Source organism: Achroia grisella, unplaced genomic scaffold (assembly GCF_030625045.1).
Source record: "Achroia grisella isolate CSIRO2021 unplaced genomic scaffold, CSIRO_AGI_Agris_v1 utg546, whole genome shotgun sequence".
Lineage (NCBI taxonomy): Eukaryota > Metazoa > Arthropoda > Insecta > Lepidoptera > Pyralidae > Achroia > Achroia grisella.
In genome coordinates this window covers 6,466,737-6,494,357 of record NW_026712931.1, presented here as the reverse complement: position 1 = coordinate 6,494,357, position 27,621 = coordinate 6,466,737, and the positions used below count along the sequence as shown (strand labels likewise).

The following is a 27,621-nucleotide window of genomic DNA, read 5'->3' as shown; positions in this document are numbered from 1 at the left end:
GATATTAGGCAGTAAATTTCATGCTAATGAGGCAGCCGACACTGTCTGGGCACAACCAACTGTCTCTGTGAATTGTTGAAGGGAACCAATAAGATAGAATCGCGGACAGATCATATATAATTTCGTTACATGACATATAAACAATTTAACGGTAACATTGTTGTGCGATTTTCTAGCCTACAAAGTTGGACGTCTGTCCATAGATCAGGTAATATGATAGTCAACCCGGAATTGACAACATGCTTGATGATTGAAAATCAAAATCGACTATATAGGTATTGCTAAAAAAATATATTCATGTAGAGTAATATATATAAAGAAAACATTTGTTCTTTATTTGTAACTAGATCGGATCAATCTCATGACATTTGGAAACTAAGTCGAGTTAATAATAATAATAATAGTAAATTATTAATATAAACCATTATATATTATATATATATACATATATATATATATATATATATATATATATATATATATATATATATATGTGTATATATCTATATAACTTTTATTTATGTTTATTTTATAATTTATTGTATATTTTATTATAATTATAATATAATTACAAATAAATAAGAACATTACTGATAAATGCAAGACAGAGGTAACATTGGGCGGCCATATCGCTGAGTAGCGATCTCTTCCGTGCAATCTTAGGTTAGAGAGGACTGATTTTTGCGTCTGGTATAACATTAATTACAGTGAAATAAAACGAATTACTTAACTAGTTTGTAACGTCAAAAAAAGACCTATTTTTTAGCATTTTCTTGAAGCATTCCCCACTGTTGCACTAAGATATAAGTGGTACATAAACCGTGTTCCGATTAACCTTTGCCATCGCTGCAGGCGGATTAACCTTATTCTATCTTTGAGATAATATATTTAATATCTAACAGCTCAGGGCAAGCTGTACATGGCGACTTTCTGTAGCAATTCATTGTGGAACGCAAATAAGGAATAGCGAGTTGTTGCAAATTTCAATTTCACCTGTAAGTATAAACACATAGGTAGGTGTTTATTAAAAAATAGTTGTTACGGGCGCACATTAGTGTTTTTAGTAGAAAGATCTTATATCCTTCCTCTTAATACAATCTGCCTTCACATCAAATTTGATTAGGATGCATTGAGCCATTTAGTTATGAAAGGGTGACAAACAATTTCTATATATTAGAAATTGTTTGTCACACGACTCACGTTTCCAAGTTTCTTGCTCATTCTTCTTGTGATGATTCTGCATCCCGAATGAGTAGCAGACTAAAAAAATAAGACTATTCAAAAGAGCTTATATGAAGTTTATGTTCTATTTCTATTACATTTTGGAATAATAAACATAGTATGGAAATAGAAATTAGTAGAGTACTATTGTTTTAATCAGTAAGCAAACACACAAATTGCCCAAATATGCTCTACTAATCTACTAAGATCAATATTTTGGACTATCCCTATAGTTGTCAGTGAGTCAACCAGATTATATCAAATCTATAAATTATACAGGGGACATATTTGGTTATTTTGTTTGTAATGAATGAGCTGAAAAGAATACTTCACCATTTTTTTTACATTCATAATGCTATATTATGAAAAACGGTATAATTGCTACAATGAGAAAAGAAAGAGATCGCCATAGTAATTGTAATCTGCAGGACGCATTGTCAGTTTTATAAACGTGGGAGAGCATTGATGTAACAAACTAACCCCATTGCTAGCAATGTACCATGTCAGGTCAACCTCTACTCGACTCTTCTGGAAACCATCATGACTAATTCCTAATGAATTCGTCAATATATTGATTTCATGCTGAATTATCATCCTCCACTTTTGCCCCGCTAGCGTATACCGTTAGCGCAGGCGGGTGCAACGTTCCAATTATAAAAAAATATTACTATTTTATCAAAAATATCAGCCGCGCTACTAAATGTTGCCACATTCGAGATCTTGCGGCATTTAATAATACACCTAAATCACGAGACGCCATAACTAAATACCATGGTATCATGCACATCGATCTGAAATCATTTTCAATTATTGGTTATAAATTCACGCTTGTTAGTCGATGCTTCAAGGTATTTAATATTGTGGGCCACCACGGGTGCAAGGTACCTACGATTTTGTTGGATCTTTAAGCATATAAGTATATAGTCATATCCCGCAGTACTGCCCACGTGGAATTTAGCGTATAACACTCGTTGATAATTAAATATAGGTTTTTGTATGTGAAAGAATTTTTTAAATCCGTCGAGTATTTTTCGAGTTCATCCATTACAATTTTAATTTTGAATGAAAAACAAGCCCTGAATTCGTAGTAAATCACAAATTCAAGTTAAAAAATCATTTATTCATATAGGACATATTAGCCGCTTATGAACGTCAAATTTTTTACATTATAATTTAATTTTTTTCCCTGCCGTCCAATTCAGTATATGGATCCAATTGGGAAGAACTCAATTGTCGCCTATATACATGAAAAGGGGCTGCAAAAATCAGTATATATATATTTTTTAATGTAACAAATAATATAACAATAAATATGGTTATTCATTTAATGCGCATAATTTCAAAGTACATATAATTTAACACCTTGTGGAATTATCTAACAGTTAACTATGAGTGGTGCAGAGAAGATGAATGAGAATGGCGGTGCAAATGATGTAACAATAATACACAAACAAATATACGAGTATATAGAAATGGCCAGTATGGGTTAATAATTTCGTCAAGGGGTACGGTAGACTCGAACGAAACCTTATGGGAATAACAAAACATAAAAAAATATTGATTTCGAGTCGACAACATATATCCGCAAAATTCGGATTATGGAGTATTTCTTTAATTCTAATGACAAACCGCAGTCGCCATCTTTTCATTTCACTACCATTTTCTTAGGTCGTTGACGTTTCGCGAAAATATTGTTTTTGACACCTTTTTGGGTTAAAAGAGTGTGTGTTTTTTCTTTAAACCTGAAATTGGCCGATTGCGAGACAATTTTTTTTTTATTAATTTGTTTTACGGCTATGGATACAAGTTCTTTTTAGCCCATCTTAAAGTTTTACAAAAAAATAAAAATTATTTGTATAAAAACTTTTGCACTTTTATTTACTATATTTATTAAACACAATGTACGAAGCTCTACAAATCTATGCCTTGCTTATTTTTAATATTCAATGAGAACCAATGACTACAGAAATATCTACCCACATTTCACTCGAGCGAAGCCGGGTTTTCATCTAGTATGAATAAATAATTACAAATGGTCAAAAGCCTTTGCCACCCAAAAATCTTTAGAAATTTCTTAACTATTGATCTGTACTTGTCAATGCATAGTACACATATAAAGTTTAAAATAAGCCAATCAAAACCACGCTCCATGTCATAAAACTATAAACACAATGGAGTACAGTAGCAAAACCCCTCCTATCAGAAGTTTATGACTTATGACTCAATTGTGCACAATAAAATGTGCACTGCTAACAAATGGTATACTACCAAAGTATCCATTATGAACCCGTGTACGATGGTGAACAAAAGGTTAATTGAAACTATTAATAACGGTGTTTAGTGTTGCAAAGATACCCCTCGATTGCATCTTGATTTTATAGCTCTGATAGAAACACACCATTAAGATGTACCTATAGGTCAGCTACATAAAAACGCAATGTTGTATAAAATTATTAGTTAAAGAAACCAACCAACTAAATGAATTATTAGTTTACACAGTTACTGATTTTATATAGAAATATATGTAAATATATGTTTATGTTTACACCTCTTCGATCGATCCCCCGTCGAATTAAAACGGTTATCGAAATTACGACGGGGCTTGAGCCGAGGTTTGAACCCCTAGCGGTGCCCTCAGACTAGAGTCGTATCCGTCAGGCGGGAGTTGGCTTTCAACCGCTTTATAAATCCTTCCGCGAGTTCGGAGTACCATCTGCACTCGCCCGACAATAGGCGTCTGGTGAGGCTATAAAGAAGAACTACGGCCAACAGCATTAGTCTAGTCAGAAAAAATAATATAGACAACAAAAATCAGTAACTATATTATACTAGTATTATACTAATATTCTTACTGTTAGTTTCTCTTGCCGTTATGTTTAAATGGCGTTACGTTTTAATTATTTAAAACACCACCATAGCTGAGATAGCAAATAAGCTGACGACCCACCTGATGGTACGTGGTAAGGTAGTGGTTGCATTGAGTTATGTGATGCCTGTGGTATTCAGAACTTTCGAGACTACTAGAATCAATACTCGAAATACTGGCCATTTCACTATCGTGGTAATAGTATGGTAATTCTCCTTTTATGAGGCCCGCGCTTTATAGTCCGATTTCAAGAAATGTAAGAATTCTATTAAATATCTTGTTAAAAAATATAACTGTGATTAATTTTTTAGTTTCTAGTCGGTAAAGGCGGTTTCCTTTACTCGAGAATCAGTCATATAAATGAATACACCATTTTTTTGTAGTATTGAATTTATTTAATTATTGCCATAATGAAAACAGATCCATTAATCCTTTTACTTTCAACATATCATCATATTAGTTGCAATCTATTCTCTACTGGAAACTGATTTCCCAATACTCTCAATCATACGCTGAATTGCTTAATAAAAAATGTGTTAATTTAAAAAAATAAGGTGTATAAAATCGACTTTAAATCTAAAGCAATAAATTTATTGCTGTTTATGTAAACAATTTATATACCTTTTTATAGTAGTAAATATTATTTACGAAAAGTGCTATAGAGTAATCATAGTAAGGTATAGGTATATCTATATAGTTAGATATATGTCTTATCTGCATTTTTTTTTATTTAAATAAGTTTAAAGCACGTCATACATAAGTAAAAAGTACATATGGCAGACTTAACACCTAATGGCATTTTCTACCAGTCAACCATGTTGTGCAGAGATAAATTGCGTTATGTACATCTTAGATTCTCAACATGCTATAGTATTATTAACTAGAAGTCGTGTTTATAAATGTTTCTTTATGTTGTTTTAAAATGTATGAACACGATAACCTTTACTGAGAAATGACAAGGATTTTTATAAAATGAAATTCCAGTTGACATACAAATACAAGCGGTATCAAGAATACTTGTTCTTTAGAAATAATAATAAACAACAAAGTAATCGGTTGATACGTTATATTAACTGTATTTAATTCATTTACGGAGTACCATTCTAATTTTCACTCTAAACCATTAACGAGTGAATTACCGACCTACACGTGTAATTGTGTATGTTAAGAGACAATTGAGTTTTTACCCTCAATAAAAAATAATAACAATTACTATACCAACATCAAGAAAAGATTACTACGAGATATTTCGAGCTTCATTCTACTATTTTGCCTTAAACATTGTGCACACTCTTCTTAATCATTAATTATCCATCCTTACTATTTGAAAGGTATTTTATTGGGTCCAGTTCATCAACGACGATATAGTATGAGCACAAGACTATTATCAAATGGAAACTATACAGTATACGATATCAAGCGAGTCAATGAATAAAGAATATGTAAAATACAATACGTGCAATAAGAACATTTACATTAATTTAAAATATAAAAATTAATAGACTACTAAAATTAAATACTAATTAATAATTATTTGTTTGTATACATTTATGTTTTGATGGAAAATGGCTGTAATGAAAATCAACTTTGATGCAATGTTGTAGAGTGGGTATTATAAACAGGAAAAGTTTGGAATGTCTATGATATTACAAAAGATATTTTTTTTCATATTTTTCCTTCACTCACTCCCAATTTCTGTACGTGTAGGAAGCATTAAACATAATTATTAGAGGGAAATCTCTCTAATAATGATGTTTGTTTAATGCTTCCTATACTCGATGCCTCAACTTATGACTGATGTCGATATAGGTTCCCCAGCTCATGCCTCGTATGCTAGTCCCGTCGACATTGCCATTCCATATGTAAGCGCATGCGCGCACGTCTGCATTATTCACCACAGATCGTGGCACTCGCATTATACCGCACCATAGATAAAAATATGTACCCACTATCGCTACTATCCGTAACACTCGCTATGCAACCGCATTAGGAATACCGGAAAAACTTACAATGTCGTACCTATTACATGACAAATTGCAGTACCTATACGCACTACCATAATTGTGCTTGCTATCCCTGTTCTTCTCATGATTATGGCCGCTTCATTACTTCTCAGAAACTCTCTTTTCTAATTAGGAAAGGTTACGCCTAGTTGTGGCTTGTGCCGCAAAGAATGTCACAGTTTCTAGATGTGTGCGCACTTGCCATTTGTTACTTTAATACGACGAGAGCTGGTTCTAAAGATTGAAAGCATAATTATATGGATTGATTAAAGCTATATCCCGAAGTCACTTGTCAGAGTCTTGTTTTACCTGTTTCTAAGCCAAAACGACTTTTAGTTAATCAATAACCAGTACTTGTAATGCGGTGTTCTTGATAAACATTTATAAATAAACTTTATAATTGACATTGTATTGAATTATTTTGAATTCGGAAAACTTATAAGGAGATTTCTTAATTACCATAGAATTATACTTGATTTCAAATTCAATACAAAAATTGGCATACACCTGCATAACATAGTGCCTACGGTCTACACGATTGCCCATACATAAAGTAAATATGCAGCTACCGGATCAAAGTAGGTATGACAGGCAGTTCTTTAGTTAACCACGCATCCCACTGTACCGCACCGTTAATATTAAATTGTCACTATATTTTTTTTCGTTTTTGAGTAATTTTGCCTTTTCTAACGAATAACAAAATACAACGAATAGCACTGAGTATAGGCACTTGATGTGTATGGCACTGGCCATTGTTCCTTTCAGATATAGGGGCAACAGGACCTTTCCGTTGCAACATAGGAGGGAGAGCATTGTCGCCGATAGGGAAGAAGTGGTCCCACTGCTAGCAATCTACTGTGTCAAATCAAAGTAAAAAAATCATTCAATCACGACATACGGTACTTATATCAATCTTTTTTTATAAAAATTATGTCTCTCTGTTTTTTTCCTGTTAATCTCTGAAACGGTTGGACCGATTTTGATGGGACTTTCACTCGCAGATAGGTTATTAGTCTACTTTTGTTTTAGAAATTTTATTTATTTTAACAAAAAGTAAAAATCCACGCGGACGAAATCGCAGGTTAATAGTATATGTATATATATATGGTCCGTTCTGGTCATTAGTTGACCCTCAGACCATACTTCCATATACTTCAACAAAAACATGTCTTCATCTTTTAGCGGAGTCATAAGATTTATGCAGGCTATGTCTACAGCATGCAAGTCACTTAATAATGACATTAAAGTGCACATTTATCCCCATCAAAACTAACAGTGAGCAGGTGCAGCCTAATAGTCCATTACATACAGATTTATGTTAGAAACAACATGAGATATAGACGAACCTCCCATATAGCTGCTAGCATTAACATATAAGTGGCTTTGATATTGGAAATGGTTACTTCGAAATAATACCACCTTAATAACAGTTTCTGAATAAAATTTTATATAAATATCAACTTCATTACTATTATATTAATTAATAATGAAACAAACAAAGTAGAAAACAAGTGTTTCTGAATATTTGTATAAAAAAAATAGTTGACCCTACAGACGCCCTCTCTTAAATATGAATGTTGAATTCATATTGGATTAATTAATAACAAATATTCGGTAATTTTTCTTAAAGTTTTAATTCAGAAAACCTTCTCCTGCTAATAACAAACAAACAAAAAAAGAATTAGAGCAATCGGTCCAGCCGTCTACGCGTGATGCCGTGACTAAAAGCAGCAGGGATTCATTTTTATTTATATATCAAATCAACTAATCCAAGTCAACTAAGTATGTCTATAAATACGTATTTAAGAAACTATAAAGCTTTCCATGAAGAATTTGGTCCAAATATAGGCCGATAAATATGTATTAACTAATGTAGTTTCTCATATACACTCAACATAATAAAATAACAAAATACCAGACCACTATTAAAAACCCAATGAGTAGTAGGTACCTATGGATCCCACATACCAATAATAAAATTTGTTTTAAAAACAGATAAAGCCATATCCGATAGTGATCTCCCGTACTTGCAGATAGATCCGCTGATTTTCTAATAAGCCATAAATAATTAATTAATTGTGTGAGTAACATACCACGATAATGAGCTGAGCAGTTGCGTGAATTGGCATACAAAAACACGTTGCCGCTACGACTGTGGAATTACAAAGTCGACGTTTTTCATAGCATGCTGCGGTAGGTGGGAATTAAGTACAGTCATGTACAACATTTTCAATCTATTAATTGTAGCCATATATCAAAGTCGCCGCATTTGTTTCTATTTCTCGGCTTATTTTTTCTAAATTACGCAATGGATTTTTACAGTTTTCAGTATCAATTCGAGAATACGGAAGTTATAATACATTCGAAATAATAACACAGGCTATATGATTTAGCGCTTTAGAACACAACTTTACTGGTTCGATTCCTCGCACGGTACACATTTGTATTTATGATTGTTTGTATCGGTCTGGATGCTTTGTAAGTATATTATGTATCTATTTAAGACAAAATTATTCTAAGTATTTATAACAGTTGTCTAGTAAGCACCCGTAACAAAAGCTCTACTTCACTTGGGACTAGATGGCGTTGTGTGAATTGTCCAAGGACATTATTCATCTTTTTTATTTTATTTATACAACCCCATCACTTATACAGTATCTGTAGCAAGTAGAAGTGGGTATTTAAATGATAATAATGATCATCATCATGATAATTGTTGATAGCACATACCGAAAACTTTTGTACACTGCTGATGTTTTAAAATAATAAAAAAATCTCATTCTTTATATTTATGTGTACTTACAAATCAATGTAGGTAAATCCGCACCATGAACACCGTGGATGTTGAAATTTATTACTGTATTTCAGAGTAAATTCAAGAAGTTTAGTATTTATTCGTATAATTAGTAAATCGCGTTGTATTTTTATTCCCGATATTTCGGCAGTGTTTCAACCGCCATGACCACGGGTAAACTCAGTTTAAATCATTAAAAATAAGACGTGGAATCCATTCTTTCGAAGTTCCCGTGATTTATAATGATATACAAAGATTATATTTACTGTAAATGTATTCGACTATAGATATATACTTCTACTTTATATAACGTAAATGCTGTAATTTTCTACTAAAAATATTATCCTGTATTTATAATTTCGGAATGTATTATTATTATTATACAATATATAGGTACTTGACACCGTAATATTCACTAATTGTAAAATTAAATACTTGTAACATGTAGATACTTAGAATACTTACAACAGAAGTTGAATGATTACCTGGCACACATCAGGCCTTTCCTGTGATAAGCTACATAACAATTCTATGAATCTGTACCATTGCAAAGTCTTGTTATTGCTACCTCTACAGATTGCCATCTGTAGAGCTAGCAATGATGATTTATTCGAATAAGTAGGTATATCCACATCGTTATTTATAATCTCGTTATATTTATCGCATAGTTACTTATGGAGAAGTACAAGTTCCGCTCCATAAACATATAACTAGCTATTGCCTGCGACCTCGTCTGTTTTTTTTTATATAAAAGATAGTCTGGCCGTACTTATGATACAATTTATCTCTATGCCAAATTTCAATAAGATCTATTCAGCATTTATTCGTGAAATGCTAACAAACAAAAATATCCATTTTATAATATTAGTATGGATATTAAATGAATTAGAAAGAAAGAATTAAATTAGAAATTAAATAAATTAATGGTGATAATGAATTTTGCACCCGCTTGCGCTATTGGTTTTCGCTGGCAGGGCACCAGTGGAAGATGAGCAGGTCCAGGTAGTTAGCCTATCGTGGCAAATTCACCAGGAATGGCGATCCTCCACAGTGTGTTTTTCTAGAAACATTTTGCCACGGTCAATCACATTGTGGAATCACCTTCCAGTAATGGTATTCTCGAACCGATTCCGGTATAGAAACCTTCAAGAAAAGATTCACCCGATAAAGAACTTGATTCGTAAGCTGTGTTTCGGTTGAAGGGTGAGAGAAGAGTATTGAAAGACTTGTGAGAGAAGAGAAGTGAGATATATGGCAATGGAATTAATTTATTAGTCTAATCGAAATAGCAATGTTTAAAACCATGGGCGTTACATGCTGACTTGATGTCTGCAGCGCTGTATATGTATAGGTATTTCAACGCGGCAGGGAGCCAGCCACCAGGCTTCTCTCCGATTGCATTAGTTTGCTTCCATTACTGGAGAGTTAGTCAGAAATAAAAATTGTCATATCATTTTTTTGTCACATTCGTCAAAATTGTATGATATGTTAAAGTGAGTATTAATTGGTAAGGACGCTCTCAAAGAACATAAAAGAAACTAAATTATAATAGTTGTATGATATATATTCGAATCTGAATTTGAATATCCATATTATTCATATTATTGTTCATTAATGACCAAGTTTATGTCTACATTGAATTGTCCCTTCTCCAAATTGCAGACTACTTGAGAACTCCATTTATCTGTACTGCCAACTTTGTGAGCTTTTTTCTGAAATAAAAGACGAATAAATCTTTACTCGCTGAATTTAGTGGCATGGTAACAAATTGTAACAAGAGACAATTTTATTATCACTTCAACTTACATATTGCCATTCAACAACATATATTACTATTACAAATAAGAATTTACTTGATTTTTATCGTAATATAAAGTATAGTATAGTAATATTAAGTCTGGTTGTAGACTCAATAACGGTCGAAATTTGAGTCAAGTTTCCGCTGCTTCCGAATGCTTGTAATCTCAAACAAGCTAATTCCAGCAGAATGAAACAAAATAATATAAATTAATTGTGCAATGAAATTTCCGCAAAAGCTCACCTAATTCGGTAAAATATAATGCATATACATAGACAACATCCAGGTAATCCGTCAGATTGTTTGCCATCCAGAACCATAATAAAACCAAGAACCTTACAACAAACTTACCAATATTTTAACAGCCTGTCTAGTGTGCATGTCCCATTGTACCGTCTCACCGACTGCTGGCCACTCGAGCGGGCCCGCACTCACCGGCTTTCCGCCAATCTTCCACGCGACCCATAGGACAAATCCGTTTATAGATTGCACTTCATCACAATCAGTATCCCTGAAAATAACATACAACATAATTCAACAAAATTCTAATACAAACAAACCTGACAAACCAAGAATTATTATTAAGTAAAGGACACGCCTGCTTATTCAAATACCCTAAGTTTATAAAAATCAAGTGACAAGCAACATCATGTCTGAGTGGTCAACTGTGTACGCCGAGAGAAATAATTATTTATCTCTATCATATTTCATAATACCTAGTACAAACAAATCAATGGAAACTTTATAAGAAGAAGCTTTGTTCCTCAGTCCTATTTTTTGTAAAGCATAATCACTATGACGTCACAATGTACGCTATTAATATGCTACTAATTAAAGCAATAATATTAATTGGTCGCGGGTACATATAACTCAGCTTTACTTAAGTCCGATGGTTGACAGTCTATCAGTCATTAAGTTCCCTGAATGCGACTAACATTCAGACGACCTCACATTGACACAACTTTATGGCAAACCAAATTTAATAAAAATTAAATTGAAATAGTATGGAATCTATTGCCCCAGCTGATGGAATGATGAATGTATCAGTTTAGCTGAACAGTTGAGTAACGACAGTGGATAATTTATGATTACTCACAGTAGTGGGTGTGTATCATTTGTAGCGAACGTCGACTCTAACACTCGCATATCAATTTCCAGAAGTTTCCGAGGTAGGCCCCGACTTTTGCAAGGATATTCCCAAAGAGGCTGTGGTTCAATATCCGCATCACTTATTATTCGTGAACTCTGTAACACATTGACACCATATGTAAACCCTCTATATTAGTTTTTAAGCTCTAATACCATGAGGTAGTGTTAAAAATTATTTTTCTCTCTCAAAGTTTATAGATCGTTCATAAAAAAACTATGAGTAAAATATAATACACAGACATATTACTGTTAGGGTTCAAGTCATTATTGGCGAAAAAATAGATAATTTAAAACATTAAGAGGTACTTTGATTATTATTGAATTAGTTGCGATAACATCCCCACGCCTCTTGGTATAAAAGGAGGGAAATTTTGTGACCGTGGCTCACACTCTGGTAACGACAGCGGAACGTGCCAGTTGTGTCTTTTAATAAGTGGAATTGTGATAGATATATATACTTAAATAAATAAGTAAAATAAATATTACATACATTTATTAATACCCGTAGTTATTAACCAACATTACATATGTTGTTCTAAATTATTTAAAAAGTAATTTCTAATCCTCTTAATACAAACCTCAACAAGATTATCAAATGTGGTCATATCAATATCCTCGCATTTATCCAATGGTATTCTTATCTTGTGTAAATCCTGAAATTCCACTGGCATCCCCCAAAACTCAAAGCTCTCAGGTATAACGGATACATCATTTCGTAACTTACTTCTGAGTTTGTACAAAATATATGCCAACTTCAAATTCTCCCAAGGTAATAGCGCATTACAGAAACTGGGATCGGCTATAACATTTGTAACCTCCATAACAATACTATCCTCTATGTTGGATATAATTGTAACATTACTTAAACTATTCTCACTAATATAGTCCGTCAAGAACCCAATATTCAGATTTAAACTTTCATAAATATATACATGTTTCGCGCCTATTTTTGCCGCTGCCAAACCCATAAAACTGCTTCCATTCAAATCTAAAACAACGGACTCCTTTCCAATATCCTGTCTCAATTGTGACAAGAATTTTTTACTTCGTCTGCCGTCATTTAAATATGACACATGCGTTCTCGATAATGCCATATGTGCGCCACATTCGCATATTGGTCTTTTATAATGTTTATGTTTTAATTTTTCATCTTCTAAATAAAACCATAGTGAGTATTCATCTTGGCAGGAGATCAAAGTGACTTCCACATCTTTCTGTAGAGTTAGTTCTTGCGGAAGGTAATAGACTGCTTGCATCCAATGATCTCGCCAAGGTATTGTATCCTGTGGTCTTTCAGACGCTGAATCAGCATCAGGATGAGTCCACCATGGTGCGCAGCTGAGACATATCTTGCCTGAAATGCAAAAAATAAAAATCTAAGAATAAAATTTAACATTACATATTATTTAATCATTGCATTATCTATAGCCTATAAGCATATAAATAAAGCGATGGTCTATCGGATTCCATGTTAAGTAAATTTTATTCATATTGCTATATTAATAAAATTTACTTACTTACTATATTGTATCAGACAAGTTCAATGAAGTCACAAGATATAACATGACCTCTGCATAATCTGAAATCTTGTAGAACAAAGAAGTCTTTGTTATTTAAAGGAGAGAATTAATTGAAAAAATCAGTAATGATAAATATAACAGAAATTTTATGTGGATTCAGTTAAGCAGTAACTATAATTTATATTTTTAATAATACTATCATAATCTTATATATAATTACCATTGCTACAGAACCGTACTATTTTTAAATGCATTACTTTTTATATTTCCACTAATATGCGTAATAGAATAGAATTAAAACCGTATATAACTTTGTGCTTACCTTCAGTATCCATATTCAGTTCCCACCACATAAAAACCATTTGTGCGCGCCCAGTATCTGTAACGACGAACTGTTGTTTGACTGTTCTCTTCATGTCTATCGGAGTACGCCCTGACCAATCGTAATAGAATACGGGAATTTGCTCGGAGAGCTCACGGAATGCTTGCCGCGGAAGCTGGGATAGCTGAATATCATGAACTGCAGCAGAACCCGCACAGTCTTTCATCTGAAATTCATTTAATAATAATAATTTACATTTATCCAGCTTACTTAGCATATCATAATACAATTAATGAAAAATTAATTAATTTAAAAACTAATGCTGATGGCTGTAAGGGCTTGCACTCAACGGTTGCGGTGGCTGTCTTTAAAACATATAATACATTATGTAACCACTATTGAAGTAGACATTTTAATATTTTCACAAAGTCTGTGTGTGTCTGTGTGAATGAAACAAAGATCAGAGATGCCTTTGTAGCTTCAGAAAAGCTACTTGAATAAAGGAAATTGAAGTACCTTTAATAAAATTATTTAATATAAGAAGGGATACTTTGACAAACTAGTCTATGTCTATCACTGAAATAACAGAGACAGAGGTACACCCAGTACTCTGTCTCTGTTATTTCAGTGATTGAACTAGTTTTTTTGTAAAAAAATAATATTTCTGTTTTAAAACAAATATTACTATTTAGGGTTTGTAACTCCTCATAAAAATTTCATATTTTTATGAGGAGTTACAAAGTTACAAACCCTAAATATACCTTTTGTGGTGTTCTCAAAATAATCTCCAATTCTTCATCAGCCAAATCATTAAGTTTGTTCCATTTCTGCATAATGGGACACTCAACTACTTGTACATAAATGACAGCAGAGTCAGGAACCACTATACAGTCCTTTTCAAGAAGATATTTATGTGCATGTGAAAATGTAGAAAGAGCACCTGTTTACCAAGAACAATTATATTTTCGTAGCACCAACTTAATTTAAATTATCAATAATGATAATTGCTTTAGTCAAATAGAATAGAAAATATCTTATTTAAATAAGCTAAAATTGAAGCACAATGAGTAGTCATTACTTTTATTTTAATCTACCACTCCGAAAGCTGTCTCATCATATAGAACATTACATCAAAACCAGTAAGTCCGAATCTTCTGGCATGTGTTTCTCTGCCCTTAAGAATAGGAATGCCACAGAGGTCATATGCTGCATTACCAGTAACTTAAATAAAGTATGAGACTATGTAAGATCTGTATGGAGGGACAGAAGTTATTAGTACTGAAATCTTTGACATCTTTATGTGCCACCTGAATCAAGTAAATAAAATCCCCTCTTAATAGACATTATATTTTAGATATCTTTAAATTATTTATAATATTTGGTAAATACAAAGGAATTAAAAAAATAATGAATGATAGAACTCAGATCTATCATTAATAATATCACATTAATAAAACTAATAACACATTATACTATATTACTGTATATATACAAATAATAGAAGGAATAGTATTCCATATTACCTTCTCCAATCAATTCAGTATCAAATACTTCTGTGACCAAAATATTAGCTTTTTCCTTCATATCCCCATTTTCACCAACAGTCATCTCAGTTGACCGTTTGGGTATAAGAGTAATTTTATCAGCTACTCCATTATTATGCAAAATTTGCTCACAACACTCAGCCATTGGTTTGAATGCTTCACATGCCGTGATAGAGTCGGCTCCACATCTAGCTGCCATGATTGATAGCAACCCTGTTCCAGTACCTGAAAAAGCAATAAATACTTATGTAATCCCCATTATAAACATTTTTATTTAAAAGTACCTAAGGCTGCGATTTCATACTCATATAACTTTTGATCTGTAAAATGTTTGGGAAAAACAAACCTAAAATTATAAATAGAGTTATCACAACACCTATGTGAAAACCACACTCAAATCAATTAAGCCCTGTTTGTAAACAATGGCAATGATAATAGCTATTATAGGGACAACATTTAACAATAAAAATATGAAATTACTAGAACTTGATAGAAATGTTACCAATTTTCATACAATTAGAGGAAAGATAAATAGAGTCTTTATTAACTAAAATACCTTATATATTTCTTATATAATATTTTGTTGTATTTCTGATACAACAAAATATTATATAAGAAATAAAGTTTTCTACAATTATTATTAGTAAATAAAAATTTAAGGAGGATGTAATTTCCACAAAATTAGCTATAACAAGAACATAAATTAATATTATTGAATTTTTTTATGTCTTCTCTTCTTTCTATTAATTTATCCCTTATAAGTACATATTTTTTTAATAATATATGGGAAAAGGAAGGAATTGTAACCAAATATTGTATTGCCCTTTGCCTTGCCCTTGCTCCTTGCAAGGGGATGGTATTATTAGTATTAAGAACTTATAGCCCTATTGTTAAAATGTGCGATGTAAGGTCGACTCCCATGTTTCCTCTGGGAAATCAGTGTTCTGGGAAATTCCTGAAATTACAAAACAATTGGAGCCTTCATAATAAAGGTTTACTTACCTATATCCAAGACATTAGCTTTTCTACCATCTTTATGCATTTTCTCTATAGCCAACTGTAAAGCTCTATAATACTTTTTGTTTCTTTCAGTGTCGTGCAACATATCGGCAAATGCACTCCGTGCGATCTCCTGGTGATAATCGTAATCTTCATGCTGAACATCCCACTCTGTACTACCCGTTATAGGGTTTCTCTTCTGTGTGAAGACTTGCATTCTAAATTGTGATTTAGTAAACGAACTTTTCACCCTAATAAAATTACACTTTTATAACACAAAATATAAAAACAAATACGGATGCTTTATTTACTTACAAATACTACACCTTAATTTAGTCGAACTGGGAAAAAATCTGCACAGTCTTAGACTAGATTTTATAATCATTAATAATATTATAATTAAACATAAATATGATATTACAAAATCAAATATTTCGAATTGCCGGTGCAACCTACTTTAGGCATTCATTGGCAGTTTTACTTTTATAGGTTATGTTTTTTTTTATATTAAGTAGTTTTAGGACCCTAGAAATTCCCTTTCAGCCAAATTTTCTTTTTTTTTAAGACAATCTTACAAGATGAACAACCTGAACATCCTTCTTTTTCCCAGTCAATTTTTTTAAGAAAATCCTATAAGAAAGTAACACTACAAGGTTTTGGAAATCATAAATATAAAGCCGCAATCCCAAGCATTTGCTGCAATGATGAAACAATTATAAACGAGTGTCTAGTTTTATAAAATAATCCTAATTCTCCCTAAATTATGTGCAACTTAGTGATTTTTAAGTATTGCTTGTGTATATCACAATTGCTTGCTATTGTAGTTTTGTTATTACATTTTCCAGCTCTTTTTATTCACTATGGTCACTTATTAAAATATTGTAATTAAAGTAATTTTTGTCGCAAAAACAGTCCTAAGTAAATGTCGTTAGTTATGTTTGTTTGTTTATATATATTTTACCAAACAAAATGCAGACTTTTAATGCATTATTTATTGGTGCCATATTGAATTTTAATGTTTAGCCAGCTTTTTAACATGATTTAAACCTTGGAGGTTTATAGTTATTTTAAAAGCCATATAATCTTTAATTGTCTGTTAATGAAGTTTGTCATCGATGTCATTTTATTATAAATCAAGATTTTTATTTAGTTTATCTACAGTGTCCCGAAACTGAATAAAATAAAATACATTTTTGTTAATGGCAGTTATGTCGTAGATGTCATTCGTTTCGTCTTTCATTACGACGTTTTGCTATCATGGCGGCCACCGTCGGTAGGATTTGTGGGGCACGTCTTTTGAAAAATTATGGCTTAGTTACTCCTCAGGTACTAAAAACTAGTATAAAGACTCAATTAAATACTAAATATTTTATTGCATTACCGCTAAAGTATCTTATATGTTAATAATTGAAGTAATACAAGTGGTTAATGTAGGGTCCAAATTGGGTGTATTTTCTCAATTTATTAATAAATTCGCCTGTTTATATGGCTTTCAAGTATACGAATTAAATGAGGGAAAGCAGAGAACTTGAGTAGTGTACCGGTGCATAAAAAATATTAATAGGCAAGTGATAACCTATCCTGCATTATGTAATAAGTACATAACAAATTTAATGGAGATCATACATTGCAGGTTTGTCAGCTGTCTACTAGTACTCAAGGATGGACAAGAAACAGAAAATTGGTAAGTACACAAGTACACACATGTTTATTTGAACCAACTTTTGCAACTACTTGTTCTATTTTTTTTCTTTCTGTCAACACACTGAAATAGAAGATGTCTACATAATCTTGAAATTGTTGTCCATAAATATATTGTATAACAAATTATGAATATTATATTAGTATATATATTATTACATATATATTAGTTTTTTCTATTATCATAAAATACATTGTGATAAGTTTTAGACCTTTGTATCTCATACTATTATATTACCATAAAACACAATATTGTATGTATGATATTACTCTATTATTTCTCATTGGTCCTTATATTAAATAAGTGGTGTATATATCTTTTACTAATAACTAGCAATTTTTACAGGCAGTAATTATCACACAATTACTATTATTTTTGTGTGCTATTATTAACTGTAGAAATTAATTTCTAAATTAAATTGTAATAAAGAGAAAATGTTGATGCTAGAAAGCTAATGTGGTCATAATATAAATAGAATATTAACAGTATGGCTCAGGACTTTGGTCACTGAGTGGACACCAAGCAGCAACCAAGCTATCTTAAGTAATGGGGGAATACTGAAAATAAGCTCTGTGTCTATGTCACATACCTGTATACAGTTAAAAAATACTATGTAGTAATTTAGAATATTATCTATGTGTAAAATTTCCTTAATATCCAAATTTAGTCATTGTAATAGTAATTTACATAACATTGTTTTATTGTTTCATACCATCCATCCATCCTCATAAATATTTAAAATTACTAGGATTTTATATATGTATTATTATTACATTATTTCATGTTATTATTATGTACCATGTAAGTCATTACAAATATGTTTATTTTTTTTTTATAGTTACTATCAACACTGGGTGTTGTGGGTGGAGGTGTGGGAGCCTTGCTGTTTGCTCTGGAGCAATCAGTCCAAGCCTCTGGTGGTGAGGCGCACCCAGCGCCCCAGCCTTGGTCTCACAATGGCTGGTTCCAATCACTTGATCATGCTAGGTAAAGTATTTATAATTTTTATGAATGAGTATGAAATGCTGTTTCTTATACTGTTGATATACATTGGCAAGCCATAAGTGGAAGATGTCAAGATGATGATGAAATTGGATCATTATATCTATTTTGGTAATCAGGAATCAACTATAATATTTTCCCTTGAAGACTGTGTAAGTTAACCTTACCCAGTACTTTAACCTACTAGTCCATATTAGGAATATGTACAGTATATACAATTATAGATTGCTTTTAATATCTTATTTATTGTATTTTAAAATGATCAATGCATGATCTGTTGCTTTACATCACACACAATTGTACCGATCTGGTCACTTAAGATCTTCACTAATTTAAAAATATTTTCCTCATTTTTATCATCAAAATAATTTTGCCCTGAGTAGTGTCTTTCTATGGGAATAAATTTTTATTCCACCAGCTCCACGCTAAAATTGCGCTTTTTAACTTTTATGGATTTTTCGGATTATAACAGTGCAATCTGTGACAGTTGTAGAAATCAGCTCTGATGCCACATTTCGTAGTAAGATGGCTTCATCAAAACTGTTGATAAAAAATCCGACCTTTTTTAAAATTGTACGCAAAAAGAAGTGTTACACTATGTCGAGTGTCACTCGACAGTGGAGCTGATGGAACAAAATCAATGTCGAGTGACACTCGACATTGGAGTGGGAAGGGATAATTATCGCCCTTTATCATAATTGTTATCTTGATTATCATATTTCGGATGTTTACTACTTACATAATTAAAATTCGTTTGGGCTCGGAAGTTGAACTATATTCTAAGTTCCTAGGGTTTTCTATCTAGTGAGGATTGTAAGTAATCCTATTTATTCATTATTTCAGAGAGACATTACAAATACCAAGTATTTTTTAACTTTACAATGTCAGATATTTTATACTTCTAATTTTAACGCCGTAATAATACATAGAAGGATATAAATATTCATGACTTACCTCATGAATATTTGTGTCGATATGAATGAAAGAATATATAAATTGAACCTTATCTCAATTAAGTAAATATAGTAATCTATGTATCTTTACGTAGTATAAAATTAAATCGCTTTCAATGTCTGTTCGTTTAGATCTTTTATACTACGCGACGGATTTTAATGCAGTTTTTTGGAATAGATAGAGTGATTCAAGAGGAAAGTTAGTATGTATAATACGTGTATACCTGTGCGGAACCGGGGCGGGTAGCTAGTCAGTATATAAGATACAGTTATTTAATAAGTAAAGGTACGGAATTGTTTGATTTAATAATTTCAACATCTATTATCTACACTACTACTAGATTGAGTTGTCTACAAATGTTTAAATTTTTACTCACCCTACGCCTCCATATTTTTTATGTACTGTATAACAATACTGTAAAACTAATTTTCTATAACATTTTTATTCATTGGCAAAGTTTTCATATTCCCTTGTAAAAAATCTTTGGGTATAAAAACAGTAACAATAACTGTTATTTCTAGTTTTCCTTCTACTGTATTGATTTGCTTGTGTTTTTTATACCTGCTTGGGTCGTACAACATTATGGCGATGGTAAGAAGAATTAATTAATTAATAATATATAAGAGTCCAACATGATCAAAGCGTGTACTCCAGTACTAGGAAACTGATAGCCATATTATTTGTTTTAGTAAGTAAAAGGACCAAGACCAACACAAGCAAACTAAATATAAATATTTGTAATGTCCTGGAAACATATAGACTTAGACAATAACGCAGTTTATCACGTGAATGGGAAACTATGTATATCACACCAGATCTATTATGGAGTAGGTAGAGGCATCTAGTAAGTATAAATGTATTTTTTTTTGTATGCAGTATTCGCCGCGGTTACGAGGTGTACAAACAGGTGTGCAAAGCATGCCACTCGTTGCAATACATTGCATTCCGAAACCTTGTCGATGTCACCCATAGCGAAGAGGCTGCCAAAGCTGAGGCGGCTGAGGTAAGTTAAAATATTACATAATGTTTTTTTTATCACTAACCCTAGCGTCCAAGTCGGCTATCTGTTTCAGTAGACAGGAACTAGCAAAAAAACTCAAGTGTTAAAATGTAATTCTTATTGTTTTTTTTTTCATACTACTATGGTGGCAAACAAGCATGCGGCCCATTTGATGGTAAATGGTTACCGTAGCCTATGGACGCCTGAAACAGCAGGGGTGTCAAATGCGCGTTGCCGACCCTTAAGAAACCTTAATAGTTTGTTTTGTCAGTCTTTAAATTAAAATATATTCTGATATATTTTTTTACCCTGGACAATTCACACAGTGCCATATAGTTCCAAGCTAAGAGCTTGTGTTATGGGTACTAGATAACTGATTGCATTTATATACATTTTAATTAGTTTCATATATAAAAAAATCCTCAGTTAAGTAAGAAAAAATGACTATAAACTCTGTGTTAAATTTTTCTGTCATTATTTTCGTTTAGTGCGGCATTCCATAAAATAATGTAGTAATCAAATAATATATGTCTGGTTATACAAGTTATTTAATATATAAAAAATCCCGTGTCCGAGGAACTAAGACCATACACGGTAGTGTCCAAAATAATAGTTTCGTATTAAAATGTTTGAATTTATTTAATTCATTCAATATCTTAACTAAATATCATAATCATACATTCAAAATATCTTTCAGTATCATTGAAGAATTTAATGACCACTCCCATAAAAGAACTATTAACATTATCTAATCTATATTTAAGAACTGCATTAGCTTTACTTGAACATTCATCATCTTTTATTAAAATTACTATTTGAAATTAAGGACACATTGAATGAGAGTGTTAATGTCTCCAATTCGGTATTCGAAATGGCCAGTAAGGACTCTATCTTCATGCCAAATGCGTAGACAGGGAGAAACACGGGACATTGACTTCTGTCCTTATACACAATTTTTGTTTCATTAGCATTTACTACTTGGCTCATTCATGTACTCTGGAACCTACCAAAGACTAGTAATTCCTACATTAGACATTTATATAAGTTATAATATTTGTTTTCTAGGTCATGATTAGAGATGGTCCTGATGAAGAAGGCAACTACTTCGAGAGGCCTGGAAAACTGTCCGACTACTTCCCGTCTCCGTATCCTAATGAGAATGCCGCGCGTGCAGCCAATAACGGTAACGATACTCTTAGATTCTATTCAATACGAAAGAAAAAGCAAATATAATTTTAAAACTTTACAGTTTAGAAGTGTATTTGCCTTCATAATGTTGGCTGCAAGTTGATTAGGTATTTAAAAAATATATATATATTAACATTATTTTGCGTATTTATATGATAGTGTTCGAAAATTAAAGTAATAGGGGTTGAATACAATCCCTATAGAAATTAAATTAAGATAAATGTATTGATGGATTATGTGAAAGTGGATATGATTAAAGGAGAATATGACGGCCGGTCGGGATCAGTGGAAGAGGATGATATACTGCACTGACCCCAATTAATGGGATAAAGGCTAGGCATCAAAATGGTAAAGATGAATACAGTCCCTATAGTAATTCTACTAAGATAAATCTATTGATGAATAATTAGAAGAAATATGCCTATTATTTAAATCTATAATAGGTATACAATTAGCTTATACTTACAGGTGTAAGTAGCGTATTTTAACACACTCCTTAGCACTTTATGTATGTATAATATAGCCTCAATGAAATAAATATTTACAGGTGCATACCCGCCGGATTTATCTTTGATTGTTTCTGGACGTAAGGGTGGTGAGGACTATATTTTCGCACTTCTCACTGGCTACATGGACGCACCTGCTGGTGTCATCCTCCGTGAGGGACAAAACTATAACCCATACTTCCCAGGTGGTGCCATTTCTATGGCGCAAGTACTATTTAATGAGGTGAGATGTCTTCTTCACTATTTGTTTATGAAAACAACTGCCATTTATAGTTATTACATGGCAATAATATATTTATATATCTATTATATATTTTTACATATATGTACATCTACATTATTATAATTCCTACTCTCTTTCCATTGTCCTTCATTTGTACTTCCTTTCACATAAAACATTCATTGATAAATAGAACTTATATTTAACTAGTTATGTATTGAATGATTAAATATTCAATACAATACATAAATTGTGCAATGCCATAGTAAATTTATAGAAAAAATGTAGAACTTATTTAGTACCACAGAAATACCTACGCCAGTGGCACTCAATGAGGAAGTAGCCATTATTATTGCTAAAAGTTGCATATAGATGGCGTGATTGGTATCGATGGAATTCTTCATAGTTTTGCAAACGTTTTAAAAAACAAAACTGTGTTTTCAAAAATGTTTAATCAATTTTTAAAAAGTTATATATACATGTTAAAATGAAATAATGCGTTTAGAAAAGTAATTTTCATATATTTACTCATTTTGTTATTTTCCAGTACTTAATTACACTTTAATCAGTGCTAATATGGGGCTCAATGTTTTCAAAATGCTTTCATAGATGGCATTGTCGTCATTTGTATCGGCCTAATTAAATGTCTTTTTTATATTTTCCAATAATAAGCACTTAATATATTATTATTGTAAATTAAACATATAAAAATTTTTTAAGTAAATTAAAAATAGCCGAACAAGCAAGTAATAATATTTCCAATAATACTTATGTATGAAGTGTTGTCATATTATAAATAAATACATGTATTATCGATTTTTTTTAATAATCGATAACAGGATTTTATTACGCATTATTCGATGATGCTTTTAATGAGTCGTTGTGAACAGTAAATTTTCATTATTTTGTATTATAGCAGTGTTCCGTTTCAAAGAACGGAATATAGTAGTACATTATTAGTGTCGTTGGTTATTTGCATTTGTACTGAAAAATCGATTACATAATAATTTAAAATATCGAGTACGAATCGTAGTTGTCTTCGAATACTGGCAACTGGTAAGATTAAATTAGTATTTAAAAAAAGAGAGAAATCGATCCTAATTCGAATACCATAAAGTTGATTTTCCTTTCTCATTAATATCATAGCAGTTTGTTTTTAACTTGCGTATGACTCTGTGGTATGATGTTTAACGTGTATTGTTATTTATTTATTTATTTATTTATTTACTTAATACAGAAATTATTATTAATGTAAATGTATGCAACATTTCAAAAATTATATTTTAATGTAGGTACATACATTTCTTTCATACATTTCATACATGTCAAAAATTATCTTTTAATGTAGGTACATACATTTCTTTCATACATTTCAAAAATGAACTTTTTATGTAGGTACATACATTTTTTTCATACATCTCATACATTTCAAAAATTATATTTTAATGTAGGGACATACATTTCATAAATGTCAAAAATTATCTTCTAATGTAGGTACATACATTACTTTCATACATTTCAAAAATTATATTTTAATGTAGGTACATATATTTCTTTCATACATTTCATACATGTCAAAAATTATCTTTTAATGTAGGTACATACATTTCTTTCATACATTTCATACATGTCAAAAATTATCTTTTAATGTAGGTACATACATTTCTTTCATACATTTCATACATTTCAAAAATGAACTTTTTATGTAGGTACATACATTTTTTTCATACATCTCATACATTTCAAAAATTATATTTTAATGTAGGGACATACATTTCATAAATGTCAAAAATTATCTACTAATGTAGGTACATACATTACTTTCATACATGTCAAAAATTATCTTTTAATGTAGGTACATACATTTCTTTCATACATTTCATACATTTCAAAAATGAACTTGTTATGTAGGTACATACATTTTTTTCATACATCTCATACATTTCAAAAATTATATTTTAATGTAGGGACATACATTTCATAAATGTCAAAAATTATCTTCTAATGTAGGTACATACATTACTTTCATACATTTCAAAAATTATATTTTAATGTAGGTACATACATTTCTTTCATACATTTCATACATGTCAAAAATTATCTTTTAATGTAGGTACATACATTTCTTTCATACATTTCATACATTTCAAAAATTATATTTTAATGTAGGTACATACATTTCTTTCATACATTTCATACATGTCAAAAATTATCTTTTAAAGTAGGTACATACATTTCATACATTTCAAAAAGTATCTTTTAATGTAGGTACATAACACCCCATGTCAGACCCCTTGTATTTGGAAGAAACTTAAAAATAATGCCAAAAATATTAGATGAATATATTTTTAATACGAATATTGTTTTACTTTTGTTCATCAACTTTATCCCTCACTAACAATACTAGTAGTAGTACATAACCTGGTTTATACCGCTAAAGATATTGAAAGATATACGAGTAATTCAGAATGTTTGGCGTGAAAGCGAGACAAATAGACAGACTGAGTTACTTTAGCATTTATAATATTTTTAAGAATATCGCTATTAAAAATAGGGGTTGGTGAAAGACGGGTGAAAATTTAGGCGTGTATATATTTTCAATGTAACATTATAAATAAAAAAAAAATTGTCCATAATACAAAAAAATATTTTTTCGGGGTAGGCCACCCCTATGACTTAGGGGTATAAAAAATAGATAACAACCCTACCTCAGACCTGGCAAGTATACATATCAATTTTCATCATGGGAGAAATATGGCAACTAACACTGTGATACAAAATTTATATATTGTAATACACTACCTCTAAGTAGATATATATATATAGCGGCGCACCCGGCGGTAGCCTCGCGCTGTTGGCTCGTTGCTAAGCAACGGATACCCCGGTAGCGGTTGGGCAACGGGAGGCCGGCGGCAGTTGGTCGTTGAATACCGCACGCAGCGCAATAGTCTTACAACTTATTTTAATTATTTTTATGACGATCCAACAATATAAGATATAGCGGAATTCTCATTAGGTAAAAGAGGGGTACATCGTAGAATACATGAGGTATATACCAGTAAATTAATTGTAGCTAAAATCAGTCTCATACATATAACGATTGAAATAAAAAAACGTATAGCCCGATTTTGATACGTACGAGTATAAACGTATCAAAATCAGGCTATACGTATAGCGCAGACGCGTTACAACATATCAAAAAAATAGGCATGGAATGTAAAATAAACCATAACATAATAGGTATATACATTGGCACATAAGCCATATCTGCAGAGTGTCGGCTAACGATATTATACCTACACATTTACATTGAATCTTGAATCGTCCCTAATGAGGTACACGATACAGTAACCTACATATCTATTATATACATATCTTTGCAAAACAGATGTCATGTAGCTGAATTGACTGCCATCTATTTTCATGCTTTGTTACTAAGCACCCACTAGTAATCCGAACTGCTTCAGATCTAGCGACATCTAGCGGCTACGGTGGCGAAATAAAATAGCCCGAAGAATAGCCCGAGTTAGGAAGGAACCATTTTCTTGTATGGGATGGGGTATCTGTATGTAATATTATGTTATCTGTGCCTACGCCCATCAGGACTAACACGGTAACAAACTATGATTTACAATTATAAACAATATCATAAACTATTATGAAAAATAGATAATTCAGAACATGGTGGCCTGACTGGTTTTGGCCTAAAAGATATTGCTAACAATGAAGTTAATAGTCCCTACTTATTAGGCTTATCTTCTTTACATAAGATTACTTTAATATGAGTAGCAAAGACAAAGGAATGCCAAAAGCGACAGTCAGTGTAACCCTTTTGCTTTTTTTAATTTCAGGCGGCAGAATATACTGACGGCACACCGGCGACCGCCTCTCAACTGGCGAAGGATGTGGCCACCTTCCTGCGCTGGTGTTCGGAACCTGAGTTGGATGACAGGCGGCAGATGACCATCAAGGTTATTGGCATGTTCTCTTTGATCGCCGCAGTCGTTTACTACTACAAGCGACACAAGTGGACTACAATGAAGTCCAGAAAACTAGCCTACAAACCCGTTTCTAAGAAATAAACGCTGCCATCAATTATACAGTAGTATAAAACAAACGTTTTAGACAATTTTTTTCGATAGGCACAGTAACATGTTATTTGTTTATAATTAAATTAATTTATTTTATATATCATCATGTTTATTTCTTCCCTCGCTGATCAGTCAGGGATATCGCTTCGCATTCTCTGTTACCATATTAAACTAATGAGATCGTTACGCCTGGCTCGGGTTCATTAGCAAACGATTCAATTTATAGTGTATAATGTATTTTTATTGAGGAGATTGTTCACCGTCGTACGGTTGATTGTAATTTGTAGCACAGACAACTTAATAATATATAGGTGATCAATTGGAAAACTCGTGCTTGTGATGTTTCATGGAAGATATTACTGTGAATCAGTGTACAGTTGAATAAATGAGTTATTGAAAATCGATTTTTATTCGTGTTTTAATATTACAACCTAAAAATTGTATGGTCCTTACAACTAATACATATAAAATTGAGAAAGCACACAGTGCCCTCGAGTAAAAACTGAACGAAATTAGTTTTGCCTATAAGGTAGTACGACGTTTGCATCAATCGCTAAAACTATTATTTGCAAAAAAATCAAACGTCAAGCACTGACCTATATGACTCGTAAGTTTTTCATCCTGTTTAAAAATAAGAATATCTTCTACAAAGCAAAAATATTAGCCGCCACAAACATATTTATTTTAATATAACGCAACCCTAAGTCACTGTAGACGTTTGACAACCCAACGTCAAAGTCAA

General features: G+C 31.8%; 2 protein-coding genes across 2 annotated transcripts; one reads left to right on the top strand and one right to left on the bottom strand.

The window, feature by feature from the left end:
• Positions 1-10,444: 10,444 nt before the first annotated feature.
• Positions 10,445-16,624, bottom strand: LOC131848140 (protein arginine N-methyltransferase 7). The gene is made up of 9 exons (XM_059197903.1): positions 16,543-16,624; positions 16,220-16,467; positions 15,197-15,442; positions 14,435-14,613; positions 13,674-13,899; positions 12,410-13,185; positions 11,779-11,927; positions 11,034-11,193; positions 10,445-10,596 (listed from the first exon to the last, which is right to left on the bottom strand). Exons 1-9 carry the CDS (start codon positions 16,599-16,601, stop codon positions 10,486-10,488), a joined length of 2,154 nt encoding a protein of 717 aa, XP_059053886.1. The 5' UTR covers positions 16,602-16,624; the 3' UTR covers positions 10,445-10,485.
• Positions 16,625-17,434: 810 nt separating this feature from the next.
• LOC131848111 (cytochrome c1, heme protein, mitochondrial) lies at positions 17,435-27,283 on the top strand. Its single transcript, XM_059197865.1, has 7 exons — positions 17,435-17,542; positions 17,850-17,900; positions 18,757-18,905; positions 20,751-20,877; positions 21,940-22,057; positions 22,610-22,791; positions 26,640-27,283. The coding sequence occupies exons 1-7, from the start codon at positions 17,474-17,476 to the stop codon at positions 26,868-26,870; spliced, it is 927 nt and encodes a 308-aa protein (XP_059053848.1). The 5' UTR covers positions 17,435-17,473; the 3' UTR covers positions 26,871-27,283.
• The last annotated feature ends 338 nt before the right edge of the window (positions 27,284-27,621 follow it).

Excerpts from the sequence above, each read along its gene's own strand:
- LOC131848140 (XM_059197903.1), bottom strand. The coding sequence starts at position 16,601 with ATGATTATAAAATCTAGTCTAAGACTGTGCAGATTTTTTCCCAGTTCG. Across the intron at positions 13,900-14,434 it reads TTTTGAGAACACCACAAAAG|ATGAAAGACTGTGCGGGTTC; the intron begins GTATATTTAGGG and ends AATGAATTTCAG. Across the intron at positions 11,928-12,409 it reads CATTTGATAATCTTGTTGAG|AGTTCACGAATAATAAGTGA; the intron begins GTTTGTATTAAG and ends AATGTGTTACAG.
- LOC131848111 (XM_059197865.1), top strand. The coding sequence starts at position 17,474 with ATGGCGGCCACCGTCGGTAGGATTTGTGGGGCACGTCTTTTGAAAAAT. Across the intron at positions 20,878-21,939 it reads CCAAAGCTGAGGCGGCTGAG|GTCATGATTAGAGATGGTCC; the intron begins GTAAGTTAAAAT and ends TTTGTTTTCTAG. Across the intron at positions 22,792-26,639 it reads CGCAAGTACTATTTAATGAG|GCGGCAGAATATACTGACGG; the intron begins GTGAGATGTCTT and ends TTTTAATTTCAG.